The 16,351-nt window shown below is 50.8% G+C and overlaps 1 protein-coding gene across 4 annotated transcripts in view; it reads left to right on the top strand.

Moving 5' to 3' along the window:
- The window catches only part of Rasgrf2 (Ras protein specific guanine nucleotide releasing factor 2), a 171,145-nt gene that overhangs the window by 101,446 nt on the left and 53,348 nt on the right, over positions 1-16,351 (top strand). Inside the window, exons 16-17 of one of the 4 annotated variants that reach the window (XM_063245278.1) lie at positions 4,091-4,225; positions 6,540-6,653. In XM_063245278.1, the coding sequence (XP_063101348.1) occupies positions 4,091-4,225; positions 6,540-6,653 (249 nt within the window). The remainder of the gene's footprint in view (positions 1-4,090; positions 4,226-6,539; positions 6,654-16,351) is intronic. The other 3 variants (XM_063245279.1, XM_003479514.5, XM_005008026.4) reach the window with 3 other exon arrangements.

Consider the following 16,351-nt stretch of genomic DNA (forward strand, 5'->3'; position numbering starts at 1 on the left):
TTTTTTTTAAATAGGAAGGCACAATCCAGTCTCTCTGGGTCACATTTGGAACATGTGTGACAGTTCCTGAGGTCCCCAGGTGAGCAGCCAGTGCTTCCATGGTAGACATCCTGTCTATCTGCTGTGTGCTAGTGTCCCAGTTTTAAAAGGTCAGCACCTTGCCCTGGCTCTGGTCTTCAAGGCACAAACACAGCCTGGACAGGGAAGGTCCAGTGCCATGCTATGAGCCCTCCTTGAGATCCTATCCGGGACTTAGAAGGTTTCTCCCTGGATCAGCAAGCTGTGTGAGAATTAGATCCAGGGCACCCATTTGTCTTGTACCGCTAAGACAGAATCTCTAGCCAGGGTCATTCATAATGGGCAGAAATTTATTCTCACAGCTGGAAAATGCAAAGTCAAGGTCCCACATCTGGGAAGGCCCTTCCTGCTGGATCCTAGGAGAGTGAGAGGGAAGAGCCGCCCATCCTCTGTAATGAGACTCCTCCCTCCTGGGTTGCCTCCATCCTTTTGATGTCTCAAAAAAAGACCAAAAAAAAAAAAAAAAAAAAAAAAAAAAGCTGGGCGTGGTGGCTCACGCCTGTAATCCCAGCACTCGGGAGGCTGAGGTGGGAAGATCATTACAAAGTAAGCTCAAGGCCAGCCTGAACTGCATAGCGAGACCCTGTCTCAAAGTTCTTTGATACTGTGATTTGAGGAACTATTCTCAAGAAGATAGTGTGTAATCTACTAGCAGGTGATTTCTTACTGTTATGTTTTTTTGTTTTGTTTTGTTTTGTTTTGTTTTGTAGTTCTGTATTGCGTGTACCCTTACACCGCTTTGGTTTGTTTTGTGTTTTTCTCTTTTTCCTCTTAAAAAAAAAAAAAAAAAAAATTAAAAAAAGACAAAAAAAAAAAAAAAAAAAGTTTCCAGCACGTGAACTGTGGGGCTACCTTCAAACCACAGCATGGGGAGACCCACATCGTGAGATCAAGCTTGGGCACAGCACTGACAGATACTGGCGGGGCAGCGTCTTTGTGAACACCTCTGGTGGCCGACCCTTGGAGCCTGTGAATGTAGGTGTTGGCTCCTGCATCACAGAAGTAGCTAAGGTCGAAGGTTTCATGCCCCTGTCTCTCAGTGAATCTGTTGTAGAACAACTTAGGGCTTTTGCTTCAGGCATTAGTTTCTACAAATCCTCCATAGGTCAGAGTTGCTTACGTCATTTTACAGTTGCAGGCCAGGATTAATGCTAGGCTCCTCCCTTGGGGGTGTCCGAGATAGTGGGGGATCTGTGGCACTTGGTGGCACCCCCAGAGACAACCCATGCTCTGAAAGACCCATTCCTCTGGTCTCTGGGCTTCCTGGGTACCTGCACCCTAGCACCCCATTAATGCTCTTTTTCACAGTGACCTCTTGTTCGTGGCCCACCCACTGAGTGCCCCAGCCTGGCCATTTGTATCTTACGATTGAAAATGAAATGGGGGAAGGGTGAGTTAGGTGAGGACAGGGCCCGGTGACTGAGCAGTGAATCTGGGGAGTCCTCTGTGGTGCTCGGAGTCCTCAGAGCATCTCAGTGTAGCATGAAGGGAAGGATGCACGTGAGCAAGTGCTGTGTCCCGATCGGTGCTGCAGTAGACTGGCTGGTGAGGACTTCCGTTCCCCAGGGAACCCTGTGGGTAGAAAGCTGTGACTTGAGGCTGCCATCTCGGCCACTAAGTAGGTAAAAGAAAGGAATCACAGGCTTAATTTCTCCTTTTATTCTACTTTCCAACATGGGCAGCAGTGGTCATAAGGAGCCCTAGAGAAGTGGTGGGTGAATGGTTTTGTATCAGTGTACATGCGCGTGTGTGAGCGTGTGTGTGTGCTGGTGCACGCATGTGTGAATGTGTGGAATCTGTGCAAAACAGGAATGCTCCTTTGCTAACCCTGCTGTCTTGTCTCGAAAGTTCCATTTGGCAGAGAGAAAGGAGTATGTGCTTGGCATGGTGCTGGCAGCCGCACACTTGGCACAGGCCCTGTTCCAGGGCTCCCACCCCTCCTGCCTCTGCCCTTGAGGTGCAGTTTTCAGGGTGATGCTCGTTTCGCTCCTGGGGTCCCTCTCACTGCTGCCCACCTGGAGACTCTCAGAGCATGGTTTTTAAAAGCTATTACTGACCCCGGTCCAGTTTCATTGCCGTTCTGTAATGCTGGCCTCGAGCTATTTCCTAGCAAAAGAACTTCAGAGGGTGTGAAGGGAAAGGAGAGAAATGGGAAAAGCCTTCAAAATGGGCAAGGCAGCAAACACTTTAGGGAAAGAAGTAATGCAGTTTCATCTCCTCCCAGCCTAGTTCCCCAGCTGCCCTGGGCCCGCACAGCATCCCGGTGCCAGGCACAGCCTACCTCCTTCTTTAACAAAGAATTAAATTCCTGTTAACCCACATTCACAGTTCATGGTGATCATGTCCCCATGGGGAGCTGGTGCACCACAGACCTCAGTTTCACTCTGTTGGTGTCTGTGCCCTTCTCCCTTCATCTCTCCATCTCCTTCCCTTCTGCAAAGCATCCATCTTCCTGTGGCCTGTGATCTGCCTTTTAATTTCTCTCTATTCATACTTTGGCTTTCTCATATAAGAGGAAGCACATGACATTTAAACTGTGTGTTATTTTGGTCTCAAGGTGCATCCGCTTCCCTACAGAGGGCTCCAGCCTGTCCTTCTTTATGGCTGAGTAGTGTTCCACAGTGTGTAATTGCCAGTTTCTTCATCTGTTCATCTCCTGAAGGCCCCAGCTTCCTCCTTCCACCCCAAGTGCTCCTCTGACCCCAATAGCAGCCTGACACAGAAGCCACCCTGCAATGACTTCTCCATGGGAAGTCAGACCCTGGCAGGTGGGCGGGGGAGCCTGTCGCCCAGGCAGCACCCCAGACCACACCACCCCTACCCGTAGCCCAGGCTCTCTTCCTCTGGCTCCTGGAGCCCACAGTGCAGTCCTTTGGTCTTCTCCAGGATATTGGGGTCCAATCAAGTGCTTTCCCGGGCTCTTTTGGGGCTCTGAGTACTGCTGACCGCATGAGCCCTCCTTTGCCTCGCCCTGCAGCCCCATGTTTGCTATTCCACCCGCTCCTCCACAGCAGATGCTGCCCGTGCTGCTGCTGCTGCTGAGCGAGTTATTTGGATCATAATAAAACTGACAGCTGAGCACCGATGTTTTTATCTGCATCTTGCAGCCCTGCCAGCTTAACTGTAATTATGACATTCAAGGAAAGAGTCCAACCATTTCCTGTCCCCGGCCCCTTTGAAAGGATGAAAATTGCGGCCCTGTTTCTAAAGAGTACATCTCGTACAAGAGTAAAAACAGCTCTCTGGGAAGTCATTAGGGATTCTGTCACGTGTGTCAAGTGAAATCTCAAGTGGCATTAAAAGAGAAGCACCGGGGTGGCCGGGGTCCTGTCCTGGGAGTGGACTGACTTTCAGCCCCAATCTGTGGAATTAAGGAAACAGAGGAGGAGGAGGTGAATGCAGACTTGCTGGTCGTGTGTCTGTTCGGTGTGATTCTCTTCCCTGGTCGAGCAGTCATGAGGTCACAGTTGTACCCGGTCAACAGCCAGGTGGCAGGGCAGGGAGGGCAGTGGCAGCCTGGCCCTGTGGCCCGGGGAAGGGGGTCTGTCTTTCTTGCCATGTCCCTGCAGTGTGGAGGCTTGGATCGTCCCAAGTTCCTTGTGTGGTTCACGTAGAAGGGAGGTTTTCACCCGTTTCCTGCGCCAGCTCCCAGGGACCCTGGGGGTCTGGGAGGAGGTCAGTGCGAGAGTCTGGCTGAACTGTGACTTTGATTTCCCACAGTGTTGGTGTCCCTAGCCACACCCAGCCCGGGCAGGATGGCACAGACTCCTCGAGCTTCCTGGTTTTTACCAGTTAGGGGCTGGCCAAGGGCAGCCAAGGGCAGCTGAGGTCAGTGGGTCAGAGGGTCCTGGCTTGAGAAGGTCCCTGTCTTTAGCAAGTGGCTGGGAGGAAGGACTTGGTTTCCCGTGAAAGCCTTTAAAAGTAGAGGCCACCGGAAGCACTGTCATCTTTAAGGCATTTTCTCGTCCCCATGTGCCAGCCTGGCCTGGCTGAAAACCTTGCTGTTTTCCAGCAGCTGCCCCGGAGCCTACGCCAGCAGAGCGAGCAGCCGTGGAAAGTGCCCCAGCGGTAGCGGATGCCATGGAGCTGTCCCCGTGCAGGTCCCCCTCCACGACGCCCCGGCACCTCCGCTATCGACAGCCCGGAGGTGAGCACTGGGCCGGAGCCCTGGGCAGAGCTGTGCAGGGTGGGATCTGACGTCCGCCTCACCCCAAAACCTGGTAGTGTTGGGGGCAGAATGAATGGGAAGCAGTGATGCCCAGAAGGACCTGGGCATGAAAGGCGAGTGGGGTGGGGGTGGCCCTGCGGGTCTGTTCAGGTCCCACCCTTGTGTCCCATTTCGTGCAGCAAGAGGTAAACTGAGAGGCATGGCACAGAGTGGGGGACAGCAAGGGACCCTAATTCCTTACCAAGAGCTTGGGGTATTCTCAGCAATGGGCTCAAGGGTGCTCCACCATTGGGGAGCTTTTGTCTGAAATACCTAAACTGAGGTCCAGTTGTATGGGGCCCCATCATGGAAAGGTATATTTTCTCACAGGTATCATCATGGAAATTGTGAAATATTCATTCAGGAACAGAACAAATGTCCTGTGATCGGTGGAAAACAATCAGACTAGAGGCAGAAGTCTTTATGCACACTACCTGTCCCTCAGATAGGAATATCCAAGGAACTGTTGTCCTGAAACTCTTCTCAAGCCAGTTATTTTGATCAGAAGAGAAAATTATACAATCATGAACAGACACCCCCCCCCCCCGATAACCTGGGCAAAATGGAAAGGTGTGATTTGTTCTCAGGATCTCAGGTGCAAGCTCCATGCAGGGCATTGAGGCAGCACATAAAGTGGCTTCCCAGGGTCATCCATCTGTGGCCTTGGCCACTCGGCAGAAGCTGTTGTTATCATCCTGGTTTCTGAGCGCAACACCAAGGCTTGGGTTGGGCTGCGGTCAGGTTGGTCCTGTTGGACAGGAGACCTCAGGGCTGTCACCTGTTGTGGGCCTGCTGCTGTTGGAGAGGTTCTGGGATGCAGAGTGACAAACTTGACCACCCTGGCTGGTCATGATGCTGCTTCAGCAGTCACTAAACCTCTGTGCTGTTTGTTCTTAGCGTCTTGGGTCGGGGCAGGCCTGGTGGTTTCTGTGACCATGGTCATATAGGGGAGACCCGCTTAAGTGGATGCCCCAAAGACTTGGGGGTTACAGCCCAGGGAAATAAAACTTTACAAAAGTGAGAAGGAGCCAGATGCCATTCACTATCATGTGGGTTATTTTCTCGTTGCTGGAACACAGTGCCTGACACCCTACAGGTTAAAGGAGGAAATGTTCATTTTGACTGTAGGTTGTAGAGGTTTCTGTCTAGGTTGGCTGGTTCCAAGGTGGGGTGCCATGACAGAGGGCCATGGCAGGGCAGGGTTGCTGAAGGTGGGGATGGCAACAGGAAACAGAGAGAGATCAAGGGAGGAGGAGGGCGCCCCACCGCCCAGCTACTCCACCAGGCCCCGCCTCCCGAGTCACACCCAGCTGTAAAACAGTCAGTGTGCTAATCCAGGGTCACATACCCAGGACCTGGTCACTCCCAGAGCCCCTCCTGTGAGTACATGAGGCGCTGGGGAGGCATCTAGATATAAGCCATAACAACCGTATTCAGATACAAACTTTCTTAATTCTTGGAAGATTGTTTGGAAATTACCAGCCTGGTTTTCTTTCCTGATAGGACGACGTCCTAGGAACATAGAAAAGAGGCTGAAATCAGTGATAACGTAGTGGAACCCCCTGGGAAACCCTGTCACATTTTCTGCCCTGCTTGTCGTCTGCTTCTGACCTGCTTTAGGGCCAGGCACCACGAGCAGCTCTTCCCCCACTTGCTTGCTGGTGAATTGAAAGCATCATTGTACGACTTGCAGAGCAACTAAAGAAAATCCTGTGGGCAGAGTCGTAGCTCTCACTGTGTACTGAAGCCCATCCAGGAGGAGCAGCGAGGTGGCCACTGGCCTTTGGGGATGTCGTGGTCTGAGAGGTGGCAGGGCCACCTGGCCTCTAAGTCCACCTGTAATCTCACAAGGGCTGTCCCCACCCAGCCCTCCTTCTGAGGGGGCTCTGAGAGGAAATCCCATCATGACTCGAGCAAGAATTTTCTTATAAACCTTTTATCTTGAAGTATAATTCACAGGCTATCAAATTCAGCCCTGGAGAGGATATTCACAGGTCGGACAGTCGTGACCACTCAGTCTAGAACGTTCTCATCACCCCAAAAGGGAGCCTGTGCAGATTTTTGGATGGCTGCGTGTTTCCGTCTATCTTGGTTCCACACCTAGTGTTGGTGCATAGTTTTATTTGCCTCTTAGCAGGAATGGCACAAGACCCTAGCCCAGCCCTTCACCCACTACTGAATAAACCATGAGAACGTCTATTATAAAACTGTGTCCCTCAGCTCACCTTCGCTTCCCTTTTTTCTGCACCACCAGGACAGACAGCAGACAGCACCCACTGCTCTGTTTCTCCGGCCTCCGCCTTCGCGATTGCCACAGCTGCAGCAGGACATGGGAGCCCCCCGGGTGAGTGGGGACTCGCAAGGACAGGTGTGCGGCCCTGTGTACCCTGGTCCAGGGTGAGCTGTGTTCCCCAAGTGCTGCGGGCATTTCCATCCTTCATGACATGGCTGAATCTGCAGGGTGCTGTGTTGAGTGACGTAGGGCTGGGATCAGAAAGCACAGTGAGTGTTGGATTAAAAAGATTAACCATGCAGTAAAACACTCATTGCCGTGAGCCCCCCAAATCCTCCCCCTGGCTTCCAAGGCAGACCTGTCACTTTCTGGAGAGTTCTGGATCCCCTTTCCTGAGCGTCTGTCCTGGCTGCTTCGACACCCTAAATCAATCAAAACGGTTTCCTTTCCTGGTCACTTTGACTTTGGGGAAGAGCCAAAGTCACACGGTGCCAGGTACAGGGATGAAGGCGGGTGAGGACACAGTGACTTGTTTTTATGAGCTGCCTTCCCATGGGAAAGGCACTTTGCTGCCAGATGCACCAAATTTGTTACCACAGCCGATACAGACACTTCAGAAAGAGCGCTCCAGGGCTGCCTCAGAACATGGCAGGGACAATGAAACAAGGCGGAGGTTTTCCAGGGGCACGTGTGACAGCTTGCTTTTTACTCTAGTGCATATTTAAACTTTCAACACTGGCTTTCATGTTTGGTCGCCTCTGGAAGCCGGGCACAGGGACAGGTAAGGATGCTTTCCCTCGCTGACAAAGTGTCACTCCCAGAGAGGAGGGTGTGTGTGGGACAGCGGTGACCCGGCCCGGAGCAGGTGAGGAGGTATAGGGCTAAGCAGTCTCGGTCCGGAGGAGGAACAGGTCTTTGAGATTTCTGACATGGCACCAAGACTGGGTTAATACTTGTGTTCTTGGAAGTTGCAGAGTGGATTTTAAACATTTTCAGACCACTTGGGAAAAGGTAAGTAACGGGTGTGCTAGTGACCTTGATTGCACGGTCTGTGGAGCATGCACATATCAAAGCATCACATCGTGCCCTGGAAATCCAGACAATAAAATGAAACAAACATGCAAATCAGCAGCTACCCACAAGGCAGCATCACAGGACGGTAAGGGGCTGTATCCAGAGAGGCTGTGTTGGGAAGGATAGAGGACATTTTCCACTGGTCACATGTCACGCTTCGCCCGTGTAGCCGAATTACCGCGGGTGTGTTTGGGTTTCAGTAGAGTCGGATGCTCCGTGCCTGTGTGAGGTAGAGGGGAAGCTGTGGAAGGGCAGTGTCACCCGTCACCTGAGCTGTCTCCTCACCTGCTTCCTGTAGCTCTCAGGTCTTCCGAGTTGTGGGCAGTTCCTTTTCAGTATGTAGAAGTACCTAAAATAAAAGCTGGTTTTGAACAGAGGTGCATCGGTTCAGTGTCTCTGCCTTGTCTTCCAAGCAGAGAGGACTGTGTTCAGGCCGGCCCGAGATCAGTGCAGTTTGTTCTGTGTTAACCGAAGCACTGGGTTCCAGTGACAGTGTGAAAGACCAGGGAGATGGTGCCTTTAGTCCTTTTAGCCAGTTCTGCCTGCCACGATGTTTCCTTCCCCACAGCCCGTTTCCCTAGACTTCCAGGAGGAACCTGCAGCTGTTGTCTGGGGACGTCTGTAAGAGAGGTCCTGGGCCATCATGGTGCTGGGGTGCCCTGTGCAGGGTCTCACAGATTCCATCCAGATGGAAATTTTGCAGATTTGCCGCATGAGCTTCATTACAGGTGGTCACGTGAACTGAGGAGTCCTTTGCCCTAAGTATTGTCCAGACCTTTCCCCAAGGCCCTCTCGGCGTGACGCAGTGTGGCCTTTGGTGCTCAGCACATTGCTCCATCAGGCCATAAAGCTGGTGGCTGGTACTGAGCAGACACTATGAAAATGAGGCTTTTGTGGACTGTCGGGGAGGGGTGGGGTGGGGTGTCCATTGTTACTGGGCATCAGCAGAAGACGCTTGCAGGTCTCCGGGCTCACAAGCTTGTCTGTCTCTGGAAAGAGTGGAGGGCAAGCGTGTCCCCACGAGTGTCCTGATTTAAGGAGTGGGGTGTGATTCAGGATGGGCCCGTTCCTGTTGGTTGGACCTTTGTCCCTATAGTTGCAGTGAAGGAGACTGTTCTCGTGACCTTTAGAGAGCACTTTCTGATGCTGCCCTGTGCATGCCTGTTGCACCAAAAAGAAGAAACCGAAACAGCCATGCTTCGAAGCCGCCTAAGACAGTGGACCCTGAGCAGAAGCAGGGACAGGCTGGGGAGGCGACCAGGAAGAATTAGCTGGCCTGACACCGAAGCCAGGGCAGGGCTGCAGGTGTCCCAGGGAAGTGTGAGCCAGACAGCCTGGCTCCTGGACAGACTTGTGTCCCCTGTGGGAAGCAGACACTGCTGCCCCAGATGCACCTGTACATGGCCAGTGTGGGGCCCAGCTGCAGCTAGGAGTTGAGGCTCTCAGGTTTCCCTGTCCTGGGCTGCCACAGCTTGGGGTCATTGTCCAGCTGAGCTGAAGGGGACATAGTGGGCCTTTGCAGTCATACCTTGTCTGAGTCACTTCCTCGTTGCTGGGATGCAGTACCTGACACTCACAGCTTCAGAGGAGAGGTTGACCACTGCCCACATTTTAGTCTATCCTTCGCTGGCTCCAGGAAGGGCCGCCTGACAGACTGGGCATATAGGAAGGGAGGGGCGGGACCCTGCCATGCCATGCCCACAGCAACTGCCCCCTGCCACCAGACCCCACCTAACAGCAAGTCAGCTCTGAGCCCCATAATCCAGTCACCTCCTAACTGACACAGCCTGCGATTTCAGACATGTGCCCCACACTTTTGCATGCTAAGCCATTTATTTCTCTTTGGTTACTGCTGGAAAACCTTTTCTTGTTGCATTAAACAGAATTTCAAATTTAGCAAGAGGTTGTACGAATCATTTTCTTGACAAAGAGCCCCAGGCTGGAGTTGTCCTCCTGGCCCTGGAGCCAGAGGACTGTCGTCCTGGTGCACAGAGGCTCTGCTGGCTTGTGGGTCCGTCCAGAAACACTGCCTTACTGCTGTCAGCTGAGCCAAACATACTGGCAAAGCCTGGTCTCCACCTTCTGCTTTGATTTTTCATTTTTACTATACCTTAGGACATGAAGCCCACCCTTTTCCAAACATGGGTAGATTTTTTTCTTCTCCAGTTCATCCCTGCAAGCCAGACAATGCAACGCCTGCCCTCCAGGGTCAAGATTCAGATTTTATGCTTTCTGTGAGTATGGTGACCTTCAGGGAGATTTTCTTGGATTTTTACCCAGACTCAGAGCCAGTTCCTGGGATTGCGGATTAAGCCTGCTGCATTAAGCCTCCTGGGTTTATCAGCTTTCTCGGACACCCAGCAGTGCCTCTGTCGCAGAAGTGATGTTGTCTTGTTTCCTCCCACCCATCCTCTCTGTCCTGTGAGCCACCATGCCAGCTGACAGGTATTTGCAGGCATTGAGCAGATGTTTGAGCTCTGCATAGACACCAAGATGTGTGTCCTTCAGGTGGCTGCTGACACAGGGAACCTGCAGGTGGGGTTTGGGTAGAGTCCTGGTGCGAACAGAAATGCAGATCCACTGAACCTCTTAATCAGGGCATGCACACCCTTGCCTACACCCTAAAACCACAGCATTAATCACAGAGTTTATGCGGTGGTCTAAAATGAAGTCTGGGAATCCAAGGCGGGTTATTTTAGGAGTCGGATATGATGACTGTAAGGGCAGCAGAGGTCTGAGAAGCAGCTCTTGATAATCCAGGAGCGCATTGCCTGTCTCGCAGTTTTATGCGAGTTGAAGTAAATTAGCAAAGTAGAGAAACGGTTGGATGCACAGGAAAATTAATGGCACAGCTACAGTCGCAGGGAGAAAGAGTGAATCTTTTGTTGGTGATGACCTGGTACTCGTGGGCCATTTAAAATCTGCTTTCTCTTTTGTTAAACCAGTCATGCCTTGCGGGGTTGGCAGGAGGGCTGAGTGTGGTGTGTGAGTTGGGCTTAGACCAGTTTTTTAAACATAAGGAACACCTCATTCCATTCCCAGAGATCCCGACCTGATTCATCCACGTGCATCCTGGGAATCTAAGTTTTCTAAAGCTTCCCTGGTGGCTCCAGTGTGTAGCCCTGTGAAGACCATAGTGCAAGGTGAAGCCAGTGTGTGAATGAGTGTGCATGTTAGAAATGCAGGTTCTTAGGCTACATGCCAGTCTTTCTGAGCCAGATGCTTTGGGGGTGGGGCCAGCACCTGAATTTTACAGGTTCTTCACTTGATTGGGTGCATAATAAAGTTAGCAAACCACAGAGCACACGTGATGTCAGAGCTCCCCTCCCTATTTATAAAGTCTGTGATTTCCCTAGCATTGGGGAGGCTGAGGCAGGAGGATCATGAGTTAGAAGGCTGTTCTAGGATTTTGGATTTTTTCTACTGTTCGGCGGCTGTGAATGGTGCTGCTGTTAACATTCCTGTGCCAGTCACTGTGTGGGCACTTGAGTTTATTGATGTTGACTTGCAGGGTTGTGTGACAAGTTGACGTTGACTGTGGAGTAAACTCTGCCACGTCACGTTTCCATCAGCAGTTTATCAGCGTGCTGGCCTGTCTGTTCAGGTGACAAGATGCTGTCCCCATTGGAGAGCACCGTGGTCTCTTACAGCACCATGGTCCCAGTCTCCCCCTGCAGTGGCCCCATCACCCGTGTCACTCACCTGTGTGCTGCAGTCCCCTGCATATTGCTCCTGTTGCTACAGTCATCCTGTAGCTCAGTTAGTGTTTCATTGATCCCTTGTCCCCTCTGCAGTGCCCTTGCGCCCTTTGGAATGCAGATCTCGGCTTCTGACCTGTTCCATTTTGCTCTGAAGGACCTCTTAGTGCTTCCTGCAGGGCACGTCCACTAGCCACGCGTCTGTGTCTGTTTACCTCCCTGGCTTTCAGAGGCGGATATTGAATTTTGTGTTGGAGGGCTTGCACCATGAACACTTGGTGTGTCATCTCACTTTCTGTTTGCCAGACTCATTTTTGAGGCAGTGCTTGGATTCTGGTTCTTAGCCCTCTCTCTGAGGTTCGGTGTTTATTCTCTGCCATTTTTTCATGAGTTCGTGGCACTTTGTTTGCATGGCCCTTTCTGAAATTGTCCTGAAGTTCTTATGTATTCTGATTTGTTCTTTTCAGGGCTATTTTCTTCTTTTTATGTTTCAGTTTAGAGATTTCTGTCACCCTACCTTGGAGCTCCCCGCCCTCCCTCAGCAGCCCTGGGTCCCTGTTGGAATCGCTTTTCTTCTCAAGTATGGGTCACCTGGCATTTCTCTTTGATACCAAGTGTCCATCACCTGTCGGTTCTGGCTTGCTGTCTCTTTAGAGCCCTTCACGTGTTAATCATAACTCGTTAACACCAACACACTCACCCCATCATGCTTGCCGCATTCTGCAGCAGCTTTGGAAGACCTCTTTGGTGAGTGTCTTTATGAGGTGTGATCAGAAACACAGTGAATGCTGCTGCCCAGTGCCATCCAGGGGAAGGCAGACTGTTACAAATATGATGGGGTGTCTGCACCCACCTTCTTCACTGGATCTGGCACTATAAATTCCGGTTCTTCCCAGAAGTAAAAACAACTGTGAAAGAGACACATTTTGAATTCATTCAGGACACTGAGGCAGCCAGGACAGTGCAGCTGAAGACACTGAGGAAAGAGGACTCCAGAGCTGCTGCAGAAAGTGGCCAGAAGGCTAAATCCACTGGATGCCAGGGGAACTAGGCTGAGGGAGGTGATCGTGTCTCTTACGGGAAAATGGTTTGTAAAAAATGGAATTTACCATATTTTTTTTATCACACTGTGTATTAGCTGCTCACCCAGCAAAATAATCACAGGAGTTATTCCAGGGCACAGCCTCCTGGCATTTGGACTTTGAAACCTGGACCAGCTCCACTTTCACAGCTTGTTCAGTGAGTACTCTGGAAATCAAAGCGTCTAGAGCTGCTTCTCCATGTTTAACTTCCCTTGTCTGCTCCTCGACAGGTTCAGAACATCTAGGTCTCTTTCTTACTGTGGGGTTCTCCTTTGGGACATGTTTTCCATTATTTTTCAAGGAATACAAAGATTCACTTTTTCATTAGCTCATTAAAGATACCTAGTTGGCATTTTAGGGATAAGAGCTTGGGTGTTTCTAATTTATAGTTTTAGATTAAAATATCAGTAGTGTTGTTAATGGAAAATAAAGAGCTTCAGCTAAAATTTAAATTAACAGTGATGTCAGATTTTCTCAACCCAGGTGTGTGCACACATACATGCACACACACATGCACACTCACACATGCACACACACAGTCTACTTGCATTAGGATCCGCAGACAGGACAGCTGTACCGTATCCTGCCTATGTTTCCTGTTTCCCTCGAGCAGCCCCCAACCTTTGCTGCCACTGGCCGTGCCCCCCCACACCCTTGCCTGATTGGGTGGCACCATCAGCATCTTTCTTTGTGTTGTGCCTTCCTTGCTGCCCCTGGAACAACGCAGGCCAGGGCCAAGCCTCCAAAGACCTTTTTTCAGGAAGCTGTGAGATGGTAGACCTTTCTCAATACTGGGGCCTGAACCCAGAGCTTTCACACTGAGCTATTTCTGTAGCCGTTTTTTATTTCGAGACACGATTTCTAAGTTGCTAAGTTGTCTAGGCTGTGTATTTGAAATCTTTTCAATTTTAGTGTGATTTATTATGTAGTAATAAGTAACTCCCACAGGTGGTATCCTGGGAGCCAATAAGCTCAGGTCAAATTATTCCGAATCAAATCAAATTTAAAGAGCATGTTTTCATTTTGGAAAGAAAAGCAGACCTGTAGCCAAGGCATGGTTGGGCACACCTGTAATCCCAGCACTCTGTGAGGCTGAGGCAGGAGGATTGCAGGCTCAGGTCCAGGGGGAACATGTGAGATTGGGGTGCAGCCTTCAATGGCTGCCAGGGCTCCTGACCAGCCTCACAGTCTCTCACCTGTGTGCCCTGGATCGAACAGACTCATTTCATGCCCGTTGAGAGCTGAGAGCCTGGAGCAGCTGGATTTCAGCATAGCTGTTGCTTAGCAATGGGAAGCGGTGTAATGACCCTGCTTCTTTGCAAACGAAGCCAAGCCTCCCTGTGTAGCTATTGTCTGTCTGCAATGCTGACTTCAAAACTGTAATTATCATTTTCTCAGGAAATTGAAGCCCACTTCAGTGGCATGCCACTCCTAGCTTGGCAGTGGGCTGCCCAGGGCGCTAGGCTGGCCCAGTTGGAGGCTCCTGGCACAAACTCCAGAGTCTGGGCACCCAGAGACATTTAAACCTCTCAAGACAGAGCTGGAAAGAGACTAGCAGATTCCTCATGGTGGGAAAACAGGTGGTTTGTATTTGCCATGCACTGACTTGGAGATTCTGGGACTGAAAACTTGGCTTCTGTGGTGTCATAACTGAAAACTGGGCCAGTGCTTTCAGGGGAGATGCGAATTCCAGAAAGGCAGAGGGGATGGGCGTGTGGAGGGCCTCCATGCCGCCCCAATGGGGAGGCTTCTGGGGACACCAGCTGTAGAGATGTTCTGATTGCACGGAAAGCACAAATCACTTGCCATTAGAGTTCAGAATCTCTGCCTGAAACCCTTTCCCATCTGCTCTGAACTGTGCTAAGCTCACACAATTTTGCTTAGTCTTCCAGGATGCAAGTCTTCTGGTGTGCCCAGGGCCATAGAAGGTACAGAGGGAAAAGGGAGCCCAGGCTGCGTGCAGCTCGGTAGGACTTGGCTGCTGTGCCCTGGGCTCCAGCACCAGGAAAAAGAAAAGGGAAAAGAAAAGGAGAGGGTGGGAGGGATGAGAGAGTGCAGGAGACCAAGAGGGCCCCCCCCCCCGCCCCCGCCAAGGACCATCCAGGGAGGAGATCACAAAGCCAACACCTGGGGACCAACATCTAAACTGCAGCCTGCTGTTTATAATCAGGGTCATAATGGGTCCCATTGCTAAACTCTGGACTTGAAAGCCAAGAGGATACACCACATTAGCAAATAATAAGGCTCTGTGTGACCCCAAAAGGAAGGTAACAGAGTTTCAGACACTCTTCCAATTTGTCAGCTTTCTCTAGCAGCAGATAAGATTTTTTTTTTTTTTTTTTGTCTTTTTCCTTTTTATCGGTACCAGGGATTGAACTCTTGACTGCCTGCTTGCAAGGCAGGTGCTTTATGCCGCTGAGCTAAATCCCCAGCCCAAGATTTTTTTAAAATAACTTTTTGGGTACCTGTCTGCAGGGCATAGAATTTATACTGCTGGGGTGCAGCCGGTGCTCAGGGGACGTAACACTTCTAAACTCCCTTTTCCATGGTCTACCCACCTCTCTCCTGCTGCTCCCATCTTTTGCTCCTCCAGAAAAATCTGTTTTCCTGTTATAGATCTTTTCTTCTTTTTATTTATATATTGGGTTCTGCACGTACGAGAAAGTATGCAAGAGTACCCCTGGATCTGCAAGGTCTCTGTGGGCACACCCTTCCTCCCCCTAGGAAGGACTGGGCTCCTGTTTGATTAAGTGGAGACCCTATCATACTGCCCTGAGTGTTGCCCAGATTTCTACCCTGGCACCCCAAGGAGAGGTGATGGAAGACTTAGGTTGAAGCAAGTGATACTTCACTGGTTTCAAAAATCAGAAGTTAATAAAATCAGCAGTTAATCACCTTTGTTCCACCTCCTGTCCACAGTTTGTGTTTTCTTCTAATTTTCAGGATCATGTACACAGCTCAAGATTAATTAAAAACAGCAGAATGTTTTCATGCATGCAAGCCACCATCTAAATACTGTCTGAATAGCGTAACTCTGCCAGGGCCTTCCCTGCCAAAGTCCATGGTCCTCGTGCTCTCAGATCATGTGTGAAACCAGCCACAGCCCCTTGGGGACAGGTGGCAAATGCAGTCTCAGCTCAGGCTAGCATCTTCTGCCACCTCCTACCCTGTGGTGTTCCAGACCAGCTTGGGCCGTTCCGTGCCCCTCTTCTGTGCCAGCGCTGTGGGTTTATGGAGCATTAATCATACCCACCACGAACTGCCTAGGGATTTTGAAGCCCTTGAATAGGGAATGACAGGGCTGTTTCCACCCTGCAGGGACAGCGCGTGTCCCCCGCTTCTGCTCAGCCAGGTAACGCTCCCTGCTCAAGAGCAGCTGTATGTCCCAAGGTGGGCTCCAGACCGGTGCACTTGGTCCCTTTTGGTAAGTGGTTTTTCAGTGGTCTGTGTTGCTGATTTTCCGAGGGGCTGTGACCAGTTCGTCGCATGCTTGTGCCATCTAATGGTTTGCATTACTGACCAGCTTCAAGTCGGAGGCTGCCCACTCAGGTTCTCCAGGTAGGAAGTTTCAAGGGTTGCTTTTCATCCCTGGTCACTTCTGTGTGGGCCAGGTGGGGGTGTACCTTCCTGGCAGGGTTCAGGGCTCAGCACCGAGGTGCTCAAGAAGGGATCTCATGGTGTGCTGGGCACACACAGAAGATGTCTTTAGCAGTGTTGACCTCTTTCCTTGTTCTCGTAATTATTTCTCCAGATAAACAGGAAAGAGAGCCCTCACTGCTGGGGAAGGAACCTCTGAGAAGGACCCTTGTGGACCTGATTTTATTTAGTTTGTCATTGAAAAATCCACCTGTCTCGGGTCCCTTGGAATATATCCTCACATTCAGTGTCCTTTTTCGATGACCCAGCAGAGCAGCCTCTCGTTCTCCAGGTCCTGTTTTTACTTCCAAGCAGCTTTATGGAGATAGAGTTCACAGCCATC

Source organism: Cavia porcellus, unplaced genomic scaffold (assembly GCF_034190915.1).
Source record: "Cavia porcellus strain 051 isolate PalLab524CR breed Dunkin Hartley unplaced genomic scaffold, mCavPor4.1 scaffold_2, whole genome shotgun sequence".
Classification (NCBI taxonomy): domain Eukaryota; kingdom Metazoa; phylum Chordata; class Mammalia; order Rodentia; family Caviidae; genus Cavia; species Cavia porcellus.